At 43.9% G+C, this 25,596-nt stretch overlaps 1 protein-coding gene and 1 long non-coding RNA gene across 3 annotated transcripts in view; one reads left to right on the forward strand and one right to left on the reverse strand.

The window, feature by feature from the left end:
* Nucleotides 1-7: 7 nt before the first annotated feature.
* On the reverse strand, nt 8-12,392 carry LOC144146073 (uncharacterized). Its single transcript, XR_013317655.1, has 4 exons — nt 12,243-12,392; nt 4,797-4,936; nt 1,000-1,119; nt 8-341 (listed from the first exon to the last, which is right to left on the reverse strand). It is a non-coding gene; the product is annotated as an uncharacterized LOC144146073 (long non-coding RNA).
* A 402-nt stretch (nt 12,393-12,794) lies between these two features.
* The window catches only part of Micu1 (Mitochondrial calcium uptake 1), a 31,434-nt gene continuing 18,632 nt past the window's right edge, over nt 12,795-25,596 (forward strand). Inside the window, exons 1-5 of one of the 2 annotated variants that reach the window (XM_077677990.1) lie at nt 12,795-13,257; nt 14,705-14,885; nt 23,085-23,247; nt 23,621-23,658; nt 23,800-23,844. In XM_077677990.1, the coding sequence (XP_077534116.1) occupies nt 13,022-13,257; nt 14,705-14,885; nt 23,085-23,247; nt 23,621-23,658; nt 23,800-23,844 (663 nt within the window). In that variant the 5' untranslated portion in view covers nt 12,795-13,021. The remainder of the gene's footprint in view (nt 13,258-14,704; nt 14,886-23,084; nt 23,248-23,620; nt 23,659-23,799; nt 23,845-25,596) is intronic. The other variant, XM_077677997.1, reaches the window with a different exon arrangement.

Here is a 25,596-nt window from a genome sequence, read left to right on the forward strand (position 1 = left end):
TGCATACTGAAGATGCAATATTTTATTTTAGTTTGCATTCTTTTAAAGCAAGGGAGCAGCGGGAAACGGATGTGGCAAAGCCATTTCGGCAATGCAGGAAAGAGTGTCCATAGCCCTGTCCAACTGCGCTGTCAAGAAATGGTAGCCTTTTGAGTGAATAAATGTTTCTTTTTCTCTAGAAAACAGAAGACATAGCCATTTCTGCTAACTGTGTGTGCCCAGGATTCATGAAATCTCGTGCAGCGAAGCGATCGCTGTGCATCCTGTTCCCAGTGTACAGTTAGCTTGCTGGCATGCCAAACAGGTCGTCCCATCTCTCGTACGTCACCTCTGCCGTGGACCTGCATTTGTGTTTATGGTACTTCATCAGTCAAAGAATAAATGCTTCACTGGCATCCAAACACTAGGATCCAAAAGTTGTTAGCAATAACAAGACAGGCTACCAGTTATTAACTTTAAAAGAGTGCACAGCCACCCTTTCTTAGATTGCCACAGAGATAAGGCAACCTGTGCAATATGTCCAGTGATAAAGCCTTGAATTAGTATGTCATCTTTGTTTAACACGATATCAAATGAGATACATGGAACACCTCACAGCACCATGTGCATTCCGTCATTATACTATAGTGATCTTAGAGTTACATTGTTGGAACAGAAAAATATGACTCATTCTGCAAAATGCCCAGTGATAAAACCTTCACTTAGTATGTCATCTTTGTCAAACACAAAAGCCTCAAATCAAATACATGGAACATTACAAGGCACCATGTGCATTCCATCATTTGTAGTGATCTTTGTTGGAACAGGAAAACTTTCATGACTCACTCCAACTGTCATTAGGAACATTTTTACTGAGAATAACCAACACACTGTTCAGGTGAATAGAATAATACACATCTGTTGAGATAGTGCTGTGTAGCTTATTGCATTTTCATCTAAGCAGGAGAAACAGCCTGTTTAAAGCACAAGTCAGTGAAGCGCAAGCAAACCAGAACACACCTGCTATACCATGGGATGTGAAAGAAGCTTGTTCCAGGTTTGTTGTGAATTCTGCCATTTTTTCCAGCACGACGGCACACAGCAGTAGTTGCCGTACGAAGGACTCCAGAGTAGCACCAGCTGAAAAACATTACAAGCATACTTTATTCTGAAACGCGTCTAACAGTGGAGCTGCACAAAGTGGAATGTGCGTAATACAGTTAAACCTGGATGCAACGAACCTCTATGTAACGAATTCCTGGATTTAATGAAGTTTTTCCATTCCCCATTGTCACCCCCATTGAAGCCCATGTGTTTGCGACCTCTATGTAACGAAGCCGCTAAGCTGATCAGTCATTGCGTTATCACTTTTACTGAAAAATCAGCCAGAGAAATGCACTAATTTAGTGAACACTAGCACTACTGTTTTCAAGACACGCTCACAGTTTCTTTTCAAGACAAGCTCACAATTTTACGGCGCCCTTTCAGCATACGGCAAAAGTGATTCCTAAGTTTTGTTTGTGAATATGAGGGTAAGTGATCTTGTCTCTTTGGAGCACCATTTAGTGCCTAAGCTCGTGCGAAAGCAGCACGCACAACTTGCGCCGGTTTTCACTGTGAAACAAGTTTTCAAAGGGCAAGTTCACCGTCGCTCATGTCTAGCATTTTCGTTTCGTTTCTGCTTCATTCATGCGAGCCTTCACTCGAAACCTGCATGTAACGAAAAATTGTGAACTTTTGTCAACTTCGTTACATCCACGTTTAACTGTACAATCAAACCCGGTTATAATGAACTGTTATATGTGCCACGATTATTTCGATATTTTTCAATAGTTCGATATAGCCGAACCTGCCTATAATGAATTTTTGTTACAAATATTCTATGTATATGCGAAAAAATGCCCCTGAAGAAAGGAATAAAAAGTATGCCACTTGCCATGCATGAAACAATGCAAAGATTGCAAGCAGTTAGGCTACTTTGTGCAAACAACTGAGTTCTGTTTGCAATTTAGATTTTGCAGGATTTATGAGCAAAGCATTCTGAACACGAGATATGGTTTGCACAAGTTCAAGCCCATTGCCATCAATTTTAAAGCATATCAGCAGAGTAAATCCACTGCCGAAAGCGCTTCCATTTTCTGCCTCTGCAGTGTTTTCAGCAGCACTAGCATTTTGGCAATGATGTCTGTGTCCGACGGGCTCATGGTTACATCATCATCATCAATGCTCCAAGCATCCCTGAAGGGCAACCCTTCCGGCATAGCATCAGGAACATTCGGCATAGGCTGGTAGACCATGCATTTCGGTGGCATTTCTACGTGCGCGGAGTTCAATATACAGTAGACTCGCGATAATTCAAACTCGAAGGGACTCCAGGTTTTTGTTTGAAATTATCAAAAATTTAAATTAGCGGAAGTTCTCATAAATATGACTCTGGGCAACATACCAACTTGTGTTGTAATGAAACAATCACATATATTTAATAATACAACATTCACACACAATATTATTGCTATTCGCACTTGGGGGAAAAAAAATGGATGGATGATTGCTTTGTCTTTGCATGAGGGTTCAAAAGAAGTTTTCGATGCGAGCAAGGGCAGCCAGTTTATTGCGAGTTTTCTGCACTCGTCAAGAATTTGTGAGACGCCTCTTATTTACAAGCATTCACGTGTTGCGTCAACGAAAGCTATTTTCCGCAGAGTGTAAAATAAAGCATTACCAAATATGAAGCGAGACAGGTTACATGGATGCTTATTTTTATTACAGTGCAATTCACATCAGCACCTTTCAGCAGCAGCACACATACGCCAGTTTGCAGAATGCCTCAATCAAAAGGGTGACAGGCATTTGCTCTTCAGACTTTGAACGCCAAAAAGCAGAGACTTGGATAATTGTGAACCTTCGATAAATTGGCTACCTGATATACTTTATTGTCACACGCTGTGCAGAGCAAAAGAAAGCAAGAAATTTCCAGAAAACATTGACCGACGCACCTCCAAAATGCATGCCACTTATCCCTACGTGCAAGAAGCCAGAGAAGCATTGACCTGGGTATTTGAAAGAGACGGGGTGCACATCGTGCACAAGCCTTCATGCACTATGTATAGGCTACCCCCTTCCCCACCCTAAAGACCATGCCACAAAGGACAAAATGCGCTGTGTAGTATACAGGATTCTGTGCGCTGAGTTCCCCTCCTCGTACATTGGCAAGACCAAGACCTATCAAAATAAATCAGGAAGTACAAGAACGACATCCGGAAACAAAACAGAGCACTGCGAGACATCCGACCACAAAACTGATTTTACCAGGACAGCTAACCTTGAAAGCGAAACCAACTGGAGAAAGAGACTTCTACTTGAGTCGTGGCAGATTCAGTGAACTCCACATAACCTTAATTGCTCTTTTGGAACTCTCCCGTTTGTTTGCACGGACGGGCTGCGCTCCATAGCGAAAAGCTTGTGAGAGACCGACCACGGTAAAAGACTATGATGCCGTTGCCTCAGTCACGCCTGGGAAAGGAACCAAGCTGGTTCAAAATGCCGGGTTCTTCATTTATTGTATTTTTGGTTGAAGTTTGGTATAGCACTTCTCAGTTTGATAAATCTGCTTGCACAAAATATTAAAACATTTTGGATTTATTATGGCAGAAGGCCGATTGAGGGCAAGGAGCGCCAATATTAACACATTATTGATCAGGGCACTAAATAATGGGATACTAACCAAGCAAATACCAGAGCATCGGTTCCAGAGTAGGGTGAGCTTAACATATCAAAGGGATAAAGCCAGTATTGATTCATACAGACCACTTACAGTAACATCAGTGGTGCAGAGATTCATACTGCAGGTAATAAAATTGGAAATTGAAGCGTGGATGGCAGAAAATGAAATCCTTGGAAACTGCAGACTGGATTCAGACAAAAATGCTCAAATGATAATTTGCTTGCGCTAACACAGTGCACTAAGATCTCGAAAGCTCAGAATAGACCATTATTTTCTTTTTCATCGTTTTTTCTAGAAAGGCCAGGGTGTCGTGCGCGGGCGGGCGGAGATGTGCTGACTAAAGTATCCAATAGATATTCGCAGCCTGAGAAATATAGTAAACTGTGTTTCCTTTTTCGGAGCCTCAGCAGCATTTTTTTTTTTACTTGCAGGCAGAAGGACCAATAATTATTGCAAGTGTATTAAAAAGGCCCTCGGTAGAGAGATGAGAACTTTGAGGTCAGTTGAGGGGTCAGGACGTATGAATGTAGAAATGCGCCACAGTGTCTGGATAGGTTGCACTACCTAAGGTTACAGGATATGCAATAATTCGTTCTGCGTCTAAAAAATTGTCACACGGTGGTGGCAAGGCGTCAGTGAACAGGGAGGTTGTGCTTGTATGGTGGCAGCCTGTACCGCATTCCCGGTATTTGGCGAGCACTAACAAAAAAGGATAATTATCGGCGCTTCTTTCACAGACCGTCTGAGGTTTGACTGTTGAGCACTGAGAGCTTTTTTGTTGCTTCCTGTAGCGTGTATCAATTTTAACTGGTATTTGAGAAAAGTCTTCGAGGACTCGCGTGAGAGTGTTGGGTCACGTGACTATTCGTGTACCCACCTGCAATTGGTTGTTGTTGTGGTCAATGAGCGGCCTAGTGTAGGTTAATTAATAAGCTCTCTTTACTCTCTGTTGTGGCATCCCTTTTCGAGGCAGGATTTTTGTGGTAAAACTGAGGAGCTCGGTGTTTAGGGGGAGAGAGGGGGGTTCTAGCTAGATGCAGGTCCTGTCTGACTCGTGATCTCCTATGCTATGACAAATGTAAATAAATTGTACCTTTTGTTCGAGTAGACCATTGCCTGCCACGTGCCGTCGACCACGAGCAGAGTCATCTTTCAGTTTCACAACACTGCCCAATCCAAATAGTCACATCTTCACAGCTTAACTGATGGCATTTGATGCTTTGCGGGGAAGCACTAGAAAAGAAGCCAGAATCGAGTCAGTTAGGGTACAACCACAATAGAACGCCCTATTCCAAGAATGCTATAAGCAAGCAACATTGTTCTTTGGCTTACAACCGGAGAGCTATGCAACTGCTCACAAATATTTATGGCCACGAAGCTAAAGCCCTTGGGTGAAATTTTAGCACTGAAAAGTTGGGATTAATGGTTTTTAACAACAGTAGCACTGACGCAGTGTCAATCCATAATGGCGAAATACCCAGTCAAGGAATACCAACATTTGGGAGTGTGCATAAATGTAAACAAAAAAACTACCTCAGAGCTCACGCGAAACAACAAAATTCAAGGAAAGCAAAACACGGCTACAATGAAGCACAGATCCCTGAAGGGGCATAACAAACACGAAGTAGTGCAAGGAACTTGGAAAGACATCATAGTTTGGGGCCTGATGTTTCTGAGTGCAGTACATGCTATCACACCTAGATTTAAACGAGAGAACGGTAGGCCTTTTGGCTACGGGTGTGCACAGTAAAAAAAACAGAGCAGTGCAGTGAGATATGGGCTGGGTTGGCGTCTAAGTTCAAGAAGCTCAGAGTAAAATATGTTTTGAAGAGAAATTAAAAACAATCGATTCATGCAAGTGGACAGCTCTAACGTGAAAAAAGTGGTCACTCAGTGGCTTAGAAAGGCTAGAACGCTAAGAATGAAATATGTAAAGAACAGTGTGGAATCAAAGACAACTGGTAAGCAAAAAAAAAAAAAAAATTACACCCATCTTCCCGCGAGGGAACCCTGGTGTGATGCGACGCATCGGGGGGTTCAATTGGTGTTTCCGTTGGGTTGATTCTCCAAATCGGGTGAAAAGTGTTGTGAACGCGTATGATGCATTTCCATCACATGCGAGTGCTCTCATACGCGGGAAGATGGGCGTAATTTTACGTTAGTGTTTGGAGTGACACTGGTATTGGATTGTGTCACACCACTCGCTGAAGGGACCATCACTTCCATCACGTCTTCATCGGAAGAATCAAGTCAAGCACGCAGTCGTCAAGCAAAGTGACGCGAAGTCGAACGAGAGCGAGCGCTGACTGAACTGCCGCAGCGCGCTACCCGCTTTATATTCACAGCGCCTGAAGGAGAGGAGACAGCGGAGGAGAGTCGCGCATGCGCGCACTTACGCGACGAGAGCAGAGCGAAGCGAGCGAAGCGCGCGCACGCAGCTGTTGTTTATGATAATGAGACGGAGTGAGAGTGTTGCGTACAGCTGTCAGAGAGAAGAGCGGAGGAGAGTCGCGCATGCGCACGTGGCGTGCGGACGCCGCCGACGCCGACGCAGGAGGGACATGCCTCAGAGCAAGAGATGCGTCGCATCTAAAAAAAAGAACAAAGTCAAAGCAGGCAGAAACGAGGGAAAAATCGGAATCGAAAACGTCGTTAGAGGTGTGCAGGGCAGAAAAATTTGACACGAGAAAGGAAAATCTCTATGATAACTCCAAGGGTAATGCTTTTATTTTTGAAGCTAGAACAAGTTGCTTAAGCACGAAGAGCTTTGTGGGGAAGTATAACCAAAATTATGGGGCATGTGTACAAAGGGAACAAACAAATCTTGAAACCCTAGAGTTTAACTCTTACGTTACCACGTCTATTCAAATCGATCACCAGTGATCAATGCTTTATATTGTCTATTTCGACACGTTGCAGTCATTCCTCGTACGCCCAATGCACCCCAGTGGTTAGTCTAGGTAATGCACTTCTAGAATCAGTTTAAATTTCCCACTCTGGCAACACTGAGATTTAAGGCTCCTAGAAAGCCGAATGCCAAATTATGTTGTCAGCTTTGTAATCCGACAGCGTTGAGATGTGATAATTACCTGAAAATGACACCAGCTATTCAATAGTGATTTTTGGTTTGAAGAAAAGGGTAGCTTTACTCTGCCAAAGCTTATTTCTGAAGGTCCCCTGCAAGTCTAACAAGTGGACCTGGCTTTCTCAGCCAGTTTCCAGCAGTTTTGGTTTAATTTTTGCATGCTGAAATTCATATTTGGCGCTACTACGCAGTTACCCAACTGCAAGCTTATTTGCCATGGCGTTTCCGTTGCCCACTACCCTTCCTCGAAACAGGCACACCACTCGTGCTTCCACTTCACCCATGCCTTACTTCCGCAATAAAAATTCAACAAGTCGAATAACAACAAGTCAAAAGGTAACACCAAGTTATCCGATATCAGTACTGACGAGGAGAGCGCTTCTGATCAGCCTTGAACACCGCCAGCTGTTCAGCAGCCAGTTTCGTTTCAGTACGAGGGCATTTCCGGAGGTCTAGTGTCGCTTCTTAGCATAACTGTCTATTCTGAGAAAGTCTCCAACAGGCTTAATATTGTTCCTTTTCGAAATTTTTAGGTAGCGCTGCAATGTAGGAGGCTCGTAGTGGTGAACTTTCTTCATAGAGTGACAGCTGCTGGTGAAAGCTTGCTGGGCACGACTCAGCGAATCGCACCTTATTCCTGCAAGCAGGGCTACCACAGCGAGTCAGAAGATGATGATAAACTGCAAATGAAAGTTCTGACAGATAAGTGATGATCGGAACGTCAACAAGCATCCACCATCGAGTTTAATTTTCAACTCTAAGCAGATTTCTTCTCATCGCTTGCTTGCCTTGAATATTGTGCTGGTCATAATCATTGGCAAGGTGTTTTTACATCATGTCCCAAGAGAAAATATTTGAACTGGTTTTAGCTGGTCTCTGCTGGTCTCTGCTGGTCTCTGCTGGTTTCTGCTGGTCCCAGCTGGGCCGCTGCTGGTTTCTGCTGGTCCCAGCTGGGCCGCTGCTGGTTTCTGCTGGTCCCAGCTGGGCCGCTGCTGGTCCCAGATTGGGTGCTGCTGGTCCCAGCTAGGCCACTGTTGGTCCCAACAGGGCTTCAGTTGGGACCAGCAAGGCTCCAGTTGGTCCCAACTGGGCTGCTATTGGGACCAGCAAGGCTTCAGTTGGGACCAGCTGGGCTGCTGTTGGGACCATAATGGCTGCATTTGGGACCAACAGTTGCTCCCAGGACTTCTTTGTACCCAGACGGTCTCTGCTAAAGGACCTACTGGAATCAGCAAATCATTAGCCGAAGGTCGTCTAGGACGTCTACAGCTCAACTTTGTGCTCTTAAAACGAATAAATATAAGCCTGGTCCCGAAACAATTGGAGAGCTGCAGTGTATGTGCCCACTTCGGTCCTTGAGTCCTGGTTTTATAGCTATTTCTAGGCATAATATACTCGCCGAATATTCTATTTTCTAACCAAAGAGAAAGAGAAAGAAAAACGGACCCTCGCCCACTAACAATGCAAAAATCGGCCATGCCCCAACCCACACTTATGCCCTTCATAAAGCAGCCAAGTCGGAGCGGACCTAAAAGCTGACAATTGTACAAGGAACCTGAATTTGCCGCTTCAAGGTATAAATGTGTTTTTGCCGCTGATTGTTCGTTAACGTACCGGCAACGTTTTTTTAACAAGCCGGCCGCGAAGCCAACTTGGCCAACTGAAGCCATGCCAAGCTAGTTGTTTCCTAGCCAACATGGCGACGATTACAAAGTGCGGTGTGTGATCGTGTGTTTGCGCGGGACGAATACGGCGCCAACTGAGCATCTTGTAGCGAAATTCGACATCAAAACAGTCGGCGTCATGTCATCGAGTGTTGCCGAAGACGTTTTTTTTTTGCCCACCGAACTTTTGTGAGCGTGAACACGGCCGCATGTCGCGGCGTCATGGTGTGGTACGTAGGACTCGCCGCTTCGTGTGTCTTTGTTAGAGGTCGTGTGTCCTGTGTACTAAATTCCTGATGACGACGAAAAGACGCTACCTGCATCGCTTGCTGTGCAAAGGTGAATGCCGTTCTGATATAAATTCATAATGGGAATGCTGTTCAATATCGATTGTATAAGTTGTCCAGAGGAGTTCAAGACGCCAGGAAATTAATTCGCTGTAAAAACGACAAGGGAAGTGTGCATGGCAGTTGCAACATTTGCTGGTAAATAAAATGCATCTGAATGCATCATGTGTAATGTGTACATCATGCTGTTCTAGCTGGAGGCACATGCCACTGGCGATATATATTTTGCCCACCAAGTGACTAATTCTAACTGGCAGCAGCAAGCCTGTGGGTCCCAACGGGGACCAACAGCCTGCTGGGACCAACAGCTTGCTGGTCCCAACGGGGACCAACAGCCTGCTGGTCCCAGCTGCTTGCTGGTCCCAACTGGGACCAGCAGCCTGCTGGTCCCAGCTGGGAATTTGGCCATAAACCACCTCAACGGGGACCAGCAGAAACCAGCAGAATATTTTCTCTTGGGGTGGAAACCGATTGGTGCCTTTAATAATGTCAAACCACCAGATTTCTTCTAGAGAACCATACAAAATTGCAAAATTTGAAATAGAGGTTGGGTTTCACCACAAGGCACGGGCACCACACGTGCTAACAATTTCTTTTATACCTGACAAATTGTTCCACGCAACTCAATTTTTTTCTAGAATGGGTTTTGGAAATGCTTACCTACAAAATGTGCATTCCAAATTTTTTCTACTACTGGTGGTTTATTTTACACAACCTCCTTTTTTTTACTCACTTCGACGCCTGGACAAAAATTTTGAATTTCACAATTTCTTTTGCAATCATTATTTATGAAAACATTATTAAAACTGATTTCATTGGAAAGCGGGTGAAATCATCTGCATTTTATGTCACTGCAATGTGTGCCTGACCAATATGTATAGAACAGAAAAAAACCCTAAATCAGTCAATTTCCCACGGTAACAAAAAAGTTAAAAGGTAGTACAAAGAAACTAAACCACAAGGCTAGAGGTGTGAAAGAAGTTGGAGTGGTGGTGAAGGAAAAGCAGAGAGGGGCAGCTACCACCTGCAACGCTCCAATAGCAGCGCCAAAATTAAAGGCACTACATACACCAGCTTCTTCGGTGAAATGACACACCTCATTATCCCAATACAAGAAGGTGCCATCAATTATCAAATCAATCATTCCGTGCACTTCGCCGCTGGCCCACCTGCCGGTCAACGCTCCTTCAATGTCATTAAAAAGCGGCCGGCTGTAGTACATGAAAGGCAGAACACAATCCCCCACGCCGACCTTGTTCACTAGTAATTAAGGTAAGAAAATAATTTTTTCCCCTATCACATGCCCCCAAAAGACAGAAAGGCAGCAAAGATGACTGAAGTTAACAAAGTTCACAGGTCCAACCGACACGAGGTTTCCCGCTGCAACTCCCGCACAAAAAAGTTAGAGCATATTTAGTGTGAAATGTGTTTTCTGAGGTCAATTTCACCCAGTGTACATGATTATTTCCTTTATGACATGATACATAATACCCTGCCAATTTGAACGACAGATGTGATTAATTACTGATGATGATGATGATTGAAGGCCTCCCCTTCAAATCGGGGTGACGGCATGCACCATCTCGCCTACGTTATTCATTTACTTAAATTTAGCTGACCTACCATTCTTATTTCCATTTAACCCCGCCCTGGCCCCTATTTCTGGCTGTGATGACCCTTCATCGATTTCTTTCCTGTTCTTTTTCCACCAGTACTCAAGTCGCTGTTTAGTAATATCCACCACTGACCAGTTAATGCTGCCTTAAACTGCGAATCCCTGTGCCTCAGGAAGTAGGACCGTCCCCCAAACTCTAGCTGGCTGGATATTTTGGCATTCCATTACTAAGTGGTTAATTGTTTCTTTATCCCTGCCACAACCCACACATTTCATACTGGGCTCATGTAATACCCCAGCTACACTAGGGTCCGAATGCCATTTAAACCAAATGTCATTTGATTCAAATGGGGTGCTTCGAATGCCATTCAAAATCCGTCGTGCTACACTACAATTTCAATGGCATTTGAAAGCGTTAGCATTCGCTCGCCGTGCTGCATGGCGCTGCTGCTGTCGAGTTCTGTTTTTACACAACAATGCAACAATCAAATTTAGCGGCAGTCTTTCGTATTAAAATGATATGAAATTACCAATAATGTAAACTTTGACACGGTTTTTGCTTAATTGTGAATCCCAATTGAGGTTTTTTGTGCTGTCTTGCCACACTGGTTCGTTGCTTGCTCGCACTGGTGCTGAGAGTACGGAATTATTACCTACATCTTGATACCACGATTTAAGTGAACGAGAAGTAAACAAAGTCTCACAATTAAGAATATTTTCCTCGTTTTAAGTACACCAGTAATGTATTTGTTTATGCTGACTTCGAACGCTGTGTGCGAGATTGCTAGAAATGGCATTTGAAATCCCAAATGTCTCCCTCGGTGCTCATTTGGCTCGAATGTCATTTGAGCCGAATGGCATTTCAAAACCTAGTGTAGCAGCACAACTTGGCATTTGGTTCAAATGACATTCGGACGCTAGTGTAGCAGGCGTATAAGCTCGAGTTCTCAAGCTGCGAATCCCAGCGCCACAGGAAGTAGGACCGTCCCCCCAATTCTAGCTAGCTGGATCTTTTGGCATTTCATTACTACGTGGTTGATTGTTTCTTTATCCTTGCCACAACTCACACGTCTCATCCTGGGCTGAATATTTGCTCATATAAGCTCGAGTTCTCAAGCAGCCAGCCCGGCCTCAAAGAGCAACGCACTGCCTCAGTTCTCTCTCCGGATACAATGTTTTCCTGCTATATAGGTTACCAGTAATCCCTTCTTTTCCATCCTCTCTGCCCACATACGCGTACCTGCTTCCCTCACGTTCTTTTTAACTTCCCCGGATTGGTTGGCCGCTACAGTCATGTCGCATTTAGTCAACTTTCGCAACCTCTTCCTCTATTGGGTACAGGTATCTGTAAGGTACAGGTATCTGTGCACGCTGGCTGCCCACTGCCTTTCATCTAATCTACGCCTCTACTCAAACCGTATTTTACTTTGTGCTTCCCTGGCTTCAAATGATGCCCAGCCCATATCGTCCTGTACAGCCTCATTCGTAGTCTTACTGTGAGCTCCCAGTGCCAATCTGCCGACTGCCTTTTGGTTATCCTCCCGACAGGATATTCGAATACGGCATTAGATAACGTGAGCGCCGGCACTATTACACCTTTCAAAATACCTCGTACTACCTCGTAACTATTATATCCCCACAGAGCTCGGTGTTTCATTATTGCTGCGTTCCTTCTCCCTTTCAGTTTGAGGTGTTCTTCATGGTCATTCAGGTAGCCTTTTCCCTTCGTTAAACCAGATCCCCAAGTATTTATACTGATTTACTAATGGTACCATGACTCCCGATTTCTGTGGGTCAAAATTGAGGCCTAGGCACGTTGCTTCCTCACCGCAAATGTCGGCTAGTTTCTGTAGGTCTTCCGAATTATCTGCCATCACCACTACATCGTCCGCGTACATCACTCTGGGGATTCACCATGGGATTCACGTGATTCACGCTCCACGGCCCTCCATTGTTTTGGCTTTGGTTCTAATGACCAATTAGTCAAAGAAATCTAATGATGATGATGATGATGATGAAAGACCTCCCCTCTGAATCGGGGTGACGGCATGCGCTATCTAGCCTATCTTAGTCATTTAAATTTAAATTTAGTTAACCCTAAACTCGGATTTCTTTTTAATTCTGCTCTGTCGCTACTCCTAATAAATAGCGACAAGGGCGACCCGTGCAACTGGCGAGGTGTGTTGTAACCAATAGATCTAGTAACGTTGGTTGTAACAACGTAGGGCGTTGGTAGTAATGACAGATAATCAAGTAATAAAAATAAACAGGAACAATGGTGTACTTCTAAAAAAATTCCTAGATTGCCTTCGACACAACCTTGCAAACTAGCGGTGGAAGAGGCGCTAGTAGTAAGGCACCAGCCGCTTCGGGTTTTCTTTTTTTTAATGATTATTTGTGGCCGGCAGTGTATCTTTGGCTAGAGGAGCACAGGAGCAGCCTTGGTGGCGTCTTTGTGTTCGTGTGGTGATGGGCTTGTGGGAGTCAGTGGGTCGCCGACTTGTTATTGCACCCGAGCCATAGCATACCGATAGTTTTATGGTTAGCATTTTAATTGCCAACAGCAGATGGTCTTTAAGTAGCCGCACGTTCATTTGACATCCCGAGATGTCCCTGCTGCGTAGAACCCTTCCGCTAGCCGGCAGGCTGCGGTACAACTACTCGTTGCAAGCTCGTACTGCTGATGCTCAGCGCATGCTCGTCGCTGCTCCTTGTTTCGACCGAATTGATCGAAGGGATCATTATAATTTCGGACATAGGAACAAGCCAACGCCGAGGTTCGAAAGGAATACTTACATCTTCGTTGCCTTCTTCTCCTTGGGCTTGTTGGTTGACTACGAATGGTAAATAGATGCAGTGCTATCTTTTCTTTACTTTCGCGAAAGCCGGTGTTCTTTTCTGAATGGAACTCGCTGTGCACGCATTCTGGCGTATGTGCTGCAATGTGTTATAGTACTTATTTTTGTCTACGCAATCAGCTACGTACAAAATAGGAAGCAGACGTTTTCCTCCGAACAGCTGTACGCACTGAGTTAAGTATGTTCTCCTTTTGTGTGGTTCTGAAGACAGGTGTCCCGTTTCATGAACAGTTCGTGCAGGTGTAGTATCCCATCATTTTGGAGGATTTGGCCTGAATAACAGTGCCCTAAAGGGGCCATACAGACAAAATGCAAGTTTGTTTTGTAGTGCCCACAGCGCTGGTCCGGCAGCATTAAGTTAAAATTTTGATTCTCCCGCCAAATCGTGTTCCGTGACGTCTGCGATGACATAACCAGGACAGGTCTTCAAGCTAACGTTGTTTATTACGCTGTTTAGTCTGCAGTGAACTGAGGAATGTTTACCGTTAGCCAGCCCAGATGGCACCACCATACTGTGCAGGAGCGCAGTCCACCCTCGCTTTGTTTCTGATTGCATTTGCACCTGGCTTGTTTTTCTTATGGTTGGTAGTAATCGTTTCGTCAAACATTGGGTACGCTCAACAAATAGGGTCACGTAAGACATTGTTGCTTATGTTGATTGGCCAGTGTCCCATAACAAGCATAATGCGCATAGTACCAACAGCAGTATGCATCTGTACTTCTATGTTTACGTTTACTTAGAAGTACTGATGCACCCGCTGCGGTGGCTCAGTGGCTAGGGCGTTGTGCTGCTGAGCATGAGGTCGCAGGTTCGATTCCCCGCCGCGGCGGCCACTTTTCTGATGGAGGCGAAAAGCAAAAATGCCCGTGTGTACGAAATTTCAGCGCATGTTAAAGATCCTCAGGCGGTCAAAATTAATCCGTAGCCCTCCACTATGGTGTGCCTCATTGCCTGCGCTGCATCGGCGTGTTAAACCCTACAAGCAATCAAGAAGTACTGATGCGCACTGCTGTTCGGTGTACTTTCGTAACTTTCACCGTTTACGCCACCATTCTTACTTCTATAAAATGAGTATGCATTACGTTTCACCGCTCGTTCTGCAAGCTTATAAGCCCAGCCTAACTTGCGTTCGCTTTTGCTGGCCTCAGCCAATCACACAGCTGCCCATAATACATCATAGGTTCTAGTGTGGGAAATGAGCTAGCGGGTCGCATGGCCATTCTCTTTTTTCCTAATTATATATCTTATTTGAGTGAAGTTTGCATTAAAAGTGGTGTTAGTGTTATTCTAACGAGGCAACCTTTCGAATAAACCAAACTTGTATTTTGTCTTCATGGTCCCTTTAAAAGGGAGTATTTGAGTATAACCTCGTGCCAATGGTGGCGGCATATGATTTTATAACTGATGCTTGTTCAAATTGTGCACTTTCAGGCTCGGTGACAAGTTTGAGGATGGGATTCAAGCGATTTCAGACTACTTCAAAGTGTCGTCCGAGAGTAGCGTCTCGCATCGTGAAGGCAGTGAAGGGGAAGAAGACTCCGATGTTGAAGAAGCCAAAGGGAAAGGCAAGGCGAAGAAAAAGAAGGACAAGCCTGGCTTTCGTGACCGAAAAGCAAGTTAATTAATTGTTATTCAAGGAAGCCCGCTTGTTTGAGCCCTAATAAATAGACTCCTTTTCTGCCTGCACTCAACAACGCTGTGCCACTTACACTGCAATTCGAAAAATCAAAAAGTCCCTATGACCAAAGGCCTTTGGTGACTCGCAGCATCTGCAAGCTAACACATTTGTGCGGCAATTTGTGCCCTAGATCTTGCAATAGTGCTGTCACGAGCGGGTAAAGGTACCTGCCCTCCACGGCAGAATACATTCCCCTCTCGCTCTGGCCTTTGAAGGAGCGGCCTCTCCGATAAGGCTGCTTCACTTCTGGTCGGTTTGTGCATGCTGCCTAACTATGTTGCAAATGCCTGCCCAACTCGCCTGTTGTTGCCTAGTGCAGCCCTTTTAATCACGCATTGGTCGTTTGGTTGCATCACCTTGATGTACCATAACGTCCATACCTAAAGATATGGCTGCTTAAGAAGTGAGCTTTGTAACCTGTGGCGTGGTGATTCTTTTCTATTTGGAGGGCAGAGAGTTAAATGAAAGGTATTTGTTTATTTTCCATGCTGACATTACAACCTAAGCTAGCATCCACCTCATCTCGCCATGCGGATCGTTCCGATTAGGTGCAGTGCCATTCAGTGTCTTGTACACCCAAATGGGAATGGTCTCTTGACAGGAAGTGTAGGCAGAATTGCTGGTAGCTTCCCATTGAACGTAGTATTGCCAGGGCTGCATCAGTGACTGAGGAGGAGGGTCGCCTAAAGATAGTTTGCACATGCGAAGCATACGGCGCTCATATTTGGCTTGAATGCTCCCACCAGCCGTTGCATCGATTGAACATATTCAAGTGCCACCTTATCATAATGATTCGGGGTTCGATCAATGCATACTTGAGACACACAATTTTTAATGACCCCAACTGTAGGTATACTGTTCGGTTGTTGTATTGCTTTGCAGATGTAGTACCACAGAAAATGTCGTAGCTTGTTAAACTGTATTGGAAGTATGCTTTTATTTACGTTGTCACCTTTTTACATGAGAAACAAGTGTCACTCAAAAAATGATCAAAAACATGCACACTTTGTCTTCTGTGTAGCACTTCTTGTTCAGTAATATTGTCAAATGGGTCCTAAATTTTTTGTCTTATGTAAAAAGGAGTCTCGCAACTACCCAGTGCTGTGTTAAAAAAAAGCGTGAAAGCATAATAACTGGACTGCATATCTCATTTTTTTCCTACTGTCTAATTAGGCTCTTTGTCCTTGCTACTGCTAAGTGCTTGTTTTCCTCGTTCAGCTGCATACCATAACATAGCCAGCATTGTTGCAAATAATACTGTGCAACTATTTTTTCAGGCTTAAAAAGACGAATCTACTGCATTTGATGTAGTCAGGGAACACTTTCTTGCACTGTTCGAATATGGTGCTCTTTGAACTTGCCTGCAGCCTGAAAAAAGTATTCAGAAAGTGCTTTATGCCGAGCTGTGGAATAATGTGAAAAGTTTTAGCAGATGATTGCACAGTGAAAAAAACAAAGAAAGAAATGCTACAAGCCTTGTGAGATAGTGGATAAAGAGAGATTAGAAGTCCAATGGTCATGCTTGCATATGCTTCCTGCAGCATTGCAGTTGGTAGGGGTTTAGTTTTCTTGGGAACATAATTGATGGGATTCAAAATCTAATTTCGGTCTTAACACATCGAAAGAACACTTAGGCTAGTGAAAAGGTCTGGATTAATAATAGATGAGGCTGCTCGATTTGGGTTACATTCGGGAAAAGTAAATATCAGTTCAAGAATTCAGCATAAAATCATTGGTTTCAAATTATGGCGTCGCTACAGTGTATTAGCATGGAATCAAGACAAAAACAGCCTCGAGTCACGTATACTGTAAAAATCATTAAGTGGTCCCTTCCCTTTTTAAAATTTGATTGTATAAATTATGCATCCTAGTAAGTCGACTCTTCAGTGGATAATGTATGTGTATAGCGCATAGTTTTTGCTCATGGTTGCTGATGCACCTAGCTCCAACTCGTACTTTTTTCATCTGTTTGCACGCTGCGAGGCTTTGTGGGTATTTAAAGAATTTTTCAAACTAGCTTGCATGCGGCATTTTAGAATGCAGTTTTAATTTAACGAACACGGCACTTGCCTATTGCTGTTATAATTTGCTTAAATGTCAGCACTACGCAGCAAAGCTTCAGTATGTAACTGCTTGTGCCGTACCCTAAAAAAAAAAATTGGTGCAGCTTGCACTAGTGGTGCAAGGCTGGAGAAACAGCGCAGCTGGCAGCCCCTCTCCCTTCGTTGGAGACCTGGCTGTTGCACCTCACACTTATTTTCAAACTTGCTGCTGAAAGTTCTGCATGACTGGCAGGCCCGGATCATTTTGTCCTCAGGCTTTCACATCTCTCCCAAAATGGGACCGCGCTAGCATGCTCTAGAACCAACGGCCAAGGCCAAAGCTAACGCCCGTGCTATGAACCCAAAGGAAATGCTGTGCGCCCGGAACGCGATGATAGCTCAATCGGATGGACGCCAGTTTCATAACACGAGGGCCCAACGTTTGATTCCGACCATGGGAAGTGTTTTTTTATTTCTAATTGGCTTCACATGTTACTGTTCCCCACCGCTGCTAACCCCGTGCCCCTCGTGCCTTTGGGGTGGCACAGTGGTTAGGTTACCAGTTTCACGCCGCAAAGGACCCGGTTTCGATTCCCGGGACCTTTCTAACCACGTATTTTTCTTAAGGCGCGAACTCCCAACACCTGGTCATGGGCTTCTTGCCTCCTCGCCACTTTCCATCACACTTAGAGGTCTTTTGGCACGACGTACGGATAATGCTCGGCCTAAACAGCTCTGCTGTTTAAAAAAAAAAAAAGTCTCAAATCCACACCCCCATGTTTTCTACAGTTCTTCCGCTTCCTCACTATGTACCATGTATTGTTTAATGAGGTTGCATGTGTTCTGCAATTCCTACATGTAAAGGCTGCACATGTAGTGGCTGCATCCTGGACATTAGAAAGAAAAGTAATTGGGAAAGGTATCTAAAAATTTCACGTGTACGCCACACCAAGTTGTAATGGCTTTGTGATGAACGCCGGAGCTGGTTTGCTTATATGGGTTTGGCCCAGAGCTCAGATAGGAGATGAACCGAACTATGCGCCATATCAAAGAACCATTTATGCGGCAAGCCATTCACTTTTGCAGAACTATTCAGAGTTCCATAGTTCGTAACCTATCCAGGATCACTTACCTATGACATTTTTAACACTGACATGCCACTCACATATACCTGCAGCAACATGACATATAAACATGATTGTGCTTCCTGATTAGTGCTCTACCAAACATGGGCCTCATTGTACCTTTTTCCTGGAAGCCTCATAAGGGTCCAACATTGTGCGTAACACTTTTGTAATATACAGTAGTGGCCTCATCCAAAAAAACAGAACTGAACTAATTTGTATATCCGGCCAGCTGTAACCTTGTAGCCGGCATAACACAAGGGATACTGCGGACAGGGCGTAAAGTGGGGGAAAGTGGGCAGAACATGGTGAAGCAAGCGTTGAGATCGAATATGAAAGCCAAGGATAAGAACGGGCAGAGGTCGCTGGTAGAGGCCTTCATCGTGCTCAAACAACTGGCTGGAAATGACGGCAGACCATGATGATGATGATGACGACGACGATGATTTGCTAAGCTGGAAGCTGTGACCAGAAGTTTGAAGTTGATTTATTTGAGGAGCTTTAGCTAATTGATGTGCGAATTGTTAGTGGAGGGGCGTCATTTTTTTTTTGCCCTCCCATTCATGTGGTTAGACAGTTGGCGAATGTGACGGACTGGGCCAGGGTATCTTCGACTGGGGTGCACATGAGCAGCCTTTTAAAGACGATAGTCTTTCTTGGACTACTTAAATGCAGAAATTTTGATCTGTTTGTCTGTCGGTCTGTGACTCGATTCAGCCACCATGACTCGATTCAGCCATCATATATGCGATGCGATGCGATGAGGCTTTGAGGGGGGGGGGGGGGGGGAGGTAGGAGGAAAAGGCCCGAAACTGTCTGGCGAAGGGTGCCGACACCTTATCAGGCCTCATCATATATGCCCATAGCCAAACCTAAACGCCTAAGTCTGGTGGCAGTCTTCATACTTGTCAACATTGCTGAACAAGAACGAACATTACGAAAATGTGATGCAGAAAATCAACTCATAAGTGTTATTTGCAGTGTTCCTTTATTAAAAAATTCATGGATGCTTGTTTTTTGCGAAATCAAAATACTACATCAACTGCAGAAAATCGTTGCCTGCTGTTGCCCGCGCCACTGTAGCTCTTGGCGGAATCAAACGACAAAAGTAACGAAAGGTTCCACTATATAGGTGTTACATTCCACTTAGAATGCACGTGGAGCAGGGCAACGTGGTTCTATAAACATTGTAGTAGTGTGCCTCGGATCACACGCTTCTCCGCTGTACGGCAGCGCTGGCATCAAGGCACCCAGCCTGGAGCAGGAGAACGCGGTAAATTTAAATTGACTTGAGCAAACCTCTAGCGTGTTATCTTGGGAGGAACGAGACAGGAGAGTAACGGCACGAGAGGTGAGCTGGAAACAGAAGGGAGCTGTTTACATGGCAGGGGCACCAGTCGACTAACGTCTTTCGTCGGCATTTGCAACGAAAGGAGCAGATACGCAGCCATTTTTTTATTATTAGCATCACTGTGTACTTTGGACGGCTCTACCAAGGGCTCGGCCTCCACAGAGCATATTTGGAGTCGCACATTCAGATATGTTTCTCTTTTTTTGTGTGTGTGCAGAATTTTTCGGAAGTGCACTTACCTACAGGGTACTCTTTCTTTAATCTGAGTAAAATATCTGCACAACATCATGTAGCCTTGCCACAAATGATGACACGCACAACCATGCATCTTGTCAAGCATCGGTTACAAGAAAAGCTGCTCAAGTTTGTGGTGTGCAGGTACCGCCTCAAGCTTGTTTACTAGGACTGTAGGTTCGAATTGGCAACTGCACAGAGAAATTTTTCTTTTCTCACTGAGTAGCTTCTTCTGAGGCGCAATAACCCTGTTTATTATATTTGTATGCATTATTTTTGCACCTGGAGTGGAGTGGCACATTTCAGGTCACTGTTGGCACGGTCCACGTAAGAACACTTTAAATCTTGTGAGCTCGCGATATTGTATGTATAGCCACTCCAATGGAAGTACACAACGTTTTGCATATAGCCTTGGCCTTTGAATTTAGCTGATTTTTGAAAACGTCAAGTAGCATGATAAAAGTTAGCAACTGCTTTCGGGTGTCCATGCAGTCAACAACCATGATGACAGAGTAGGGAAAATCAGAAAAGGCACAGACCGCAGGCAATTTTTCAGATGTTGCCAAATAAAAAAAGTGCCAGGAGGTCAATCATTTTTTTTATTTCCCGTGGAGAAATAATGCACAAGCCAAACGTAAAAATATTTTGCAAATTTCACGAGATTTTAGAAATGCATCTTAAAGAGAAAAAATGGCTGCATTATAAGTTATAAAATAAAGCAATAGAATTTGTCTAGGACTTCGAGAAGTACTTGCTTGTCACCATCTATGCTACTCTTGCCAGAGATAGTAACTTGTAAGCAGCACTGCTGGCAGAAATGGATTCTTGCCTTGTAGTGAAGTCCTGAATTTCGGTTAGGAAAGAAAATTTTTGAGGTGGAAACGTGCAGGTGGCTGCTATCCAAAGCTAACCGGATTTTATTACAAAATCCCGTCTTTAGTCCCGTCTGTTTACCAGGCAAGCAATACACACATTTACTAAATCCAAGCTTTCTCTAAAATTGAGCTTGTATATTATCTTTGGCTATCCATGTACAAGAACATAAAAGCTTTTAAAGATAAGTACCAAGCAGCCAAGGTATCTCCCGTCAGTGTCTGTTTCAGAAATAAAAATTTTGATGTTTTTTTTTTTTCTGACTGCCTTTTTTATTTGCAAAATGCAAATTGGTGCAAGTGGATGTGTGCAAGCTGCGAGTTTCACTATTGGAGCCATTTCCATTAGCAGAACATTATTTATTATTTCAAAGTGTGAATATTTTTCTGGAATGTATTCTCAGAATTTTCAACCATCATTTTTGTTATTTTATTTTTTATTTTTTACATTTGTGGCAACACTGCCTCGCATTTAGGTACTGCCCTGGTGCAGTCCATCTGAGGGTCTCATTAACTTCAGTGCCTGCTTGCAACCACTACGAAGCAAGGACTTCACATATTTATGGAGGGGGGGGGAATGTTCTCTATATTTTTTTCTTTTTTAGAACCTCATCAACTAGCTTCAGTTTGCATAAAATTTCAGTTATCTGGAGTTTTTTTTAATTTTTTTAAAAGCTGAAACCAATTGCCTATGTCATTTATGTACTGTTCTTTGCTCATCTTCTTAATTAAGTATTTGGGATGGGAGCATCATTCAGCGGTGCAATGGGGCTCAGTATTGAAATGCGAGAATCAGGAGTATCAAACTGCCTTTCCAATAAGCTTCACTAATACACCAGTTAAAACTTAAGATTGAAAAAAAAAAAAAAGATTTTTTGCATTGCCATCTCAACGACATGAATCGATTCAGCTACCCAGCAGCCCAAAAGTCTCTGTCAGTTCTCCCCATTTCGTAACATGTTTCGTTTGTTGTCAGTTATAAGACAAGTCAAGCACCTTCAAGGTTCTTTCTTAAACCAAGTTTGAGTGAGAGACAAGGCATTGTTCATGGCAATTTAAGGCCAACTGATAGTATGTGTTTACAAATGAGAGCACAAATTCACCTGTGTTTTAAGACACATTATGAGACAAACTGCGTCTCAAAAGCACTTTGAATTTGTATTAATAATTCTGAAAGAGACCTTAGTTGTTGTGCTTCAGTTACAAAGATGGTAGTTTATTGGCATGGTTTCTAGCTGATGGGTTGAATTTTTCAGCCCATCACTGAAATTTTTGGTATTTCAGGTAACTTTAAACACTGCTTAACTCGTATTTCTTTCTGGATGTTTGGCGTCCAATTTAATGGGGTATTACTGTAGTATACATAACTCTGCTGTATTAAATTTCACCAAATATTGCAATAGCGAGTGGGGCAATGCGTGACAGTGACAAATAGCAGTGCTTGGCGTTGGGAACATTTTTTCAGGCTGCTGCCATTTCCTGTTGGAAATTTGCAAAAAGATGAATAACAAACCATTCTTTTTTGCTTGCTGTAATTGATTTAAAGACCCCGTAGTTCATTCCAAGAAATAAAAACATTACTTTTGTGCCTTGTGTGTCTCAATGAATCAACTACCTCGTAAAGAATTCTTTGGGAGTAATTGGTTTTGCATCTTGTTTTTACTTTCAGCAACTGAGTTCACTAATCAGCTAAGCAGCATGCACTCCTTGACTTCACTGTGTAGACATTTGTCCACATGCCTGTCAAAAAGGCACGGTACCTTGGCTAATTTGCTTTGAAACCTCAGCATCTTAACAAATTTTTATCAGTCTTTCCATCAGCGGTTTTGTGAACCCCAGCCACACAGCTCCAAAAAGTCACCTTTTAAGCGATGAAATATACTATAAGCACGCTAGGTTGTTTTTCTCAGAGGCATTGCTTTCTTTTCATCCTTAGCAGCTTCAGGAAATGATTTGATAGCCTTTTTCTCTGACAAAGCACACTGCGGTAGTCACACATATGGTGTGTTGGAGTAGTGCTGCTCTTGCTTACGAAAATGCTGCTCTGTGCTATTCATTCCTGATGCATGATAATGTAGGCCTTCACTGGAATGGGAAAAGAATACTAGTGACAATAACAGACAACAGAATATGTCTGCATCTTCTCTGTTATTGTTACTCGTATTCTTTAATTCATTCCACTATAGACTCATTATGCTCTTATTTGCCATTCACCAAACACGAGCACAATTATTTTATCCCGGATTTGGTCGGTTAAGTCGGTTAGCAAGGCGACATGTATAACTAGCAGGGAAGAGTACCATTTGCATTTTAGATGCAGCCAAAGGTGCATGAAGATGAAGGAGCTAACTAATAGCAAGTAAGGACTGCAGTTTCAACCACGGCTATTGTCTCAATGCTAGAATGCTGGAAAAACGGAGAAGGCCTGGCTGGAGCAGTAAGAAACCCCACCTTTTTTCCCCCCTTTTTAGAAAAACTCGTGTTCTTACTCCAATCTTTTGGAACTGCAGATCATAGAGTACGAGAACCGGATCAGGGCCTACTCCACACCGGACAAAATATTTCGTTACTTTGCCACAATGCGGGTCTACAATGAGGCTGGGGACTCTGAGATCTTCATGTCCCCGCAAGACTTCCTTCGTTCTATCACTCCTGGCACTAAGCAACCTGAAGGTGAGCTGGCACGGCGTTTCCTGCAGCTTCCAAGCAGCAGCGGTTCTACGGAAAAACGCTCGCAAGTAACCAAAACGGGTGCAGCCACATCGGGTACAAGTTGCCTGCCATGCGTGCTGAGTTGCTGGGTCACTGAGGGGCAGATATTTAGAGTTGAAGTTTTCATGCCTGTTTAGGTTCCTGGCTGGTTACTTCCCCCGCCTGAACTTAGTTTGAAGACCTGCTACTTCACTATGATGTTTTTTCCCCTTAAATCACTGCTTGCAAACAGCAGCCTGTGGCCGCAAGGTTTTTGCCATTTCCACTAGCTTGCATGAAGCACGGGGAACTTTCAGGTCGGTAACCCACGGACTGCGTCCTCCCTTGTGTGCAGGCTTTGGACTCGACCAGTACAAGAGAATCGACATACGTGTGAGTAGCCTCGTGCGTGGCTCCAGCTTAGGTGGCAGCTGCTTGGTTGCTGTACTGCCTTCTGTGTTAGCGGCTTGTGTGTGCATGGTCGGACTGCTTTCACTAACCGTTCTTGTTCTCTTCTCTTTGCTTGCTGCTTAGACCGATAATGCTTCTGGAAATGGTTACAAGGTGTCTGCTGACATGGTGTGTTCGCCGTCCTCCGCTTTCCTTCCTTCCTCTTTTTCTCTGCTAACCTGCAGTGGTGGGCACTGACTGGCTCGTGAGTTACCCAGCTGCATTACTACTACCACCACCAGTCCAGTTCTGGCTGGAATGTAGCACCTCGTTACGCCCTGTGCAGCTGGCTAGGGCACACGCTTACTCTAACGTGCATATATAGTTGGGTGCTGCATGTAATGCCAGCAAGTTCACTTTACCACAGGCCATACTCGCTACATGTCAATGGGAAGAGTGTTCTGGTAGCAGCATTCAGATGCTTTGGCCACGTTGTAACAGCAGTTTAGGAGACATTTATACTGAAGCTCGCGTTGAAATTTCGTAATTACTCGTAATTTGCCCTGCTTTTTTTTCTGCGTAACATATAACATTACTTAATATGAAAGGAAAGGCAAGGAAATTTTGGCAAGTATGTTTTGCACACGTATGACCTTGCCTTTCCATTGTGAATTTTTGTTAAAAGACAGTAGACTGTGCATCACTTGTGTAGCTTAAAAGACACAGCAGACTGTGCATCACTTGTGTAGCTTTCCTTTTATGCCCGTCTCCTGTTTTTTTTAACTCGCTTAAAAGGAATTTGGCGCATTTGTCGTAGTGGTGTGCAAAAATAATTTTGCAATAGTGTGTGTTATTCGATTTGGTTTGCTGGAATTTCACCTTTACTGTTTGAAGTACTTGGGTGTTTTGAACACTCAGTAATTTAGGGTGCTAGTGTGTGTAAAGGCTGGCTTTGTGGCAAGGCCATTACACATTTTTGGCTTCACCACACGGCTTGTGTCTTTCGCTCTTTGCCTTCTCGCTGTATTAAAGCCATGAAAAAAGCCAGACACTTTAGAATGCGCTTAAAACAAGCGCGCAACCGGCAGCTTGACTCCATTATAAATTTTATTTGTACCTATTTTCAGTGTTAAGTGAATGTGGATACCTAGTGTTAAGTGAATGTTTCCTTTTGGATTTTTATTCTATGAATTTTCACTTTGATGACATTTTGTGTAAAGATCTTCTTTGTGCAGTATTTTTTTACATCACTTTTTTTCACGTGATTGATTTGTGGTTGCTTTTCGTGCATTTCAAAGGTTTTGCTTCAGTTAGTCTCTTCAGTCTGCCTGTTCATTTCCCACCTTGCCACGAGCACAGTGCCTCACTGTTTTGCCTCAGGACAACTAGATAGTACCTGTGCAGCCTGGTGCATGTATTCTGTCTTCAAAAATCATCTAATGTCACTCTTTTGTTACTCCATGATCACACGGCTGCAACAGCTGCTGGGGAACAGCGACTGCCTCTGAGGAAGCAGCAGCAGGGGATGAGACTAGCTGTTCACTTGTCATCGTTTCCTCTGTGGTGGGGAACGCAAGGGGTAGACTGTGGTTGTGCTGACTGAAGCACTCTGGAAAGCATAGGCAGCTTATGGAAGCAGTATTGTAAGGTAACCTCTGCAGTGGACAAGCTTTGCTGTGCCCATGCCTTTTGGTACACTAACCTGATGTGCAACTAACTGCTGATCATCCCTCGCCCCGTGTTTTCTTTTATGCCTTAATGCTTCAGGTGTAAGTATCCCTTATTATCCGTTAAAGGTGTGTTTTTGAGTTGATTGAGGGAGGGAGGGAGGTAGGAGTGGGGCACAAAAAGAAGAAATGGCCTGGTCGAACCGCATTTTTGGGGTTAGGCGAATCCTTCATTGGTTCCCAACATGCACGCAGTAGCAGTTATTGCAGCCAG

The sequence above is a fragment of the Haemaphysalis longicornis genome, unplaced genomic scaffold (assembly GCF_048455015.1).
Source record: "Haemaphysalis longicornis isolate Haplotype H1 unplaced genomic scaffold, Haemaphysalis longicornis Haplotype H1 scaffold_1, whole genome shotgun sequence".
In the NCBI taxonomy this organism is placed as follows: domain Eukaryota; kingdom Metazoa; phylum Arthropoda; class Arachnida; order Ixodida; family Ixodidae; genus Haemaphysalis; species Haemaphysalis longicornis.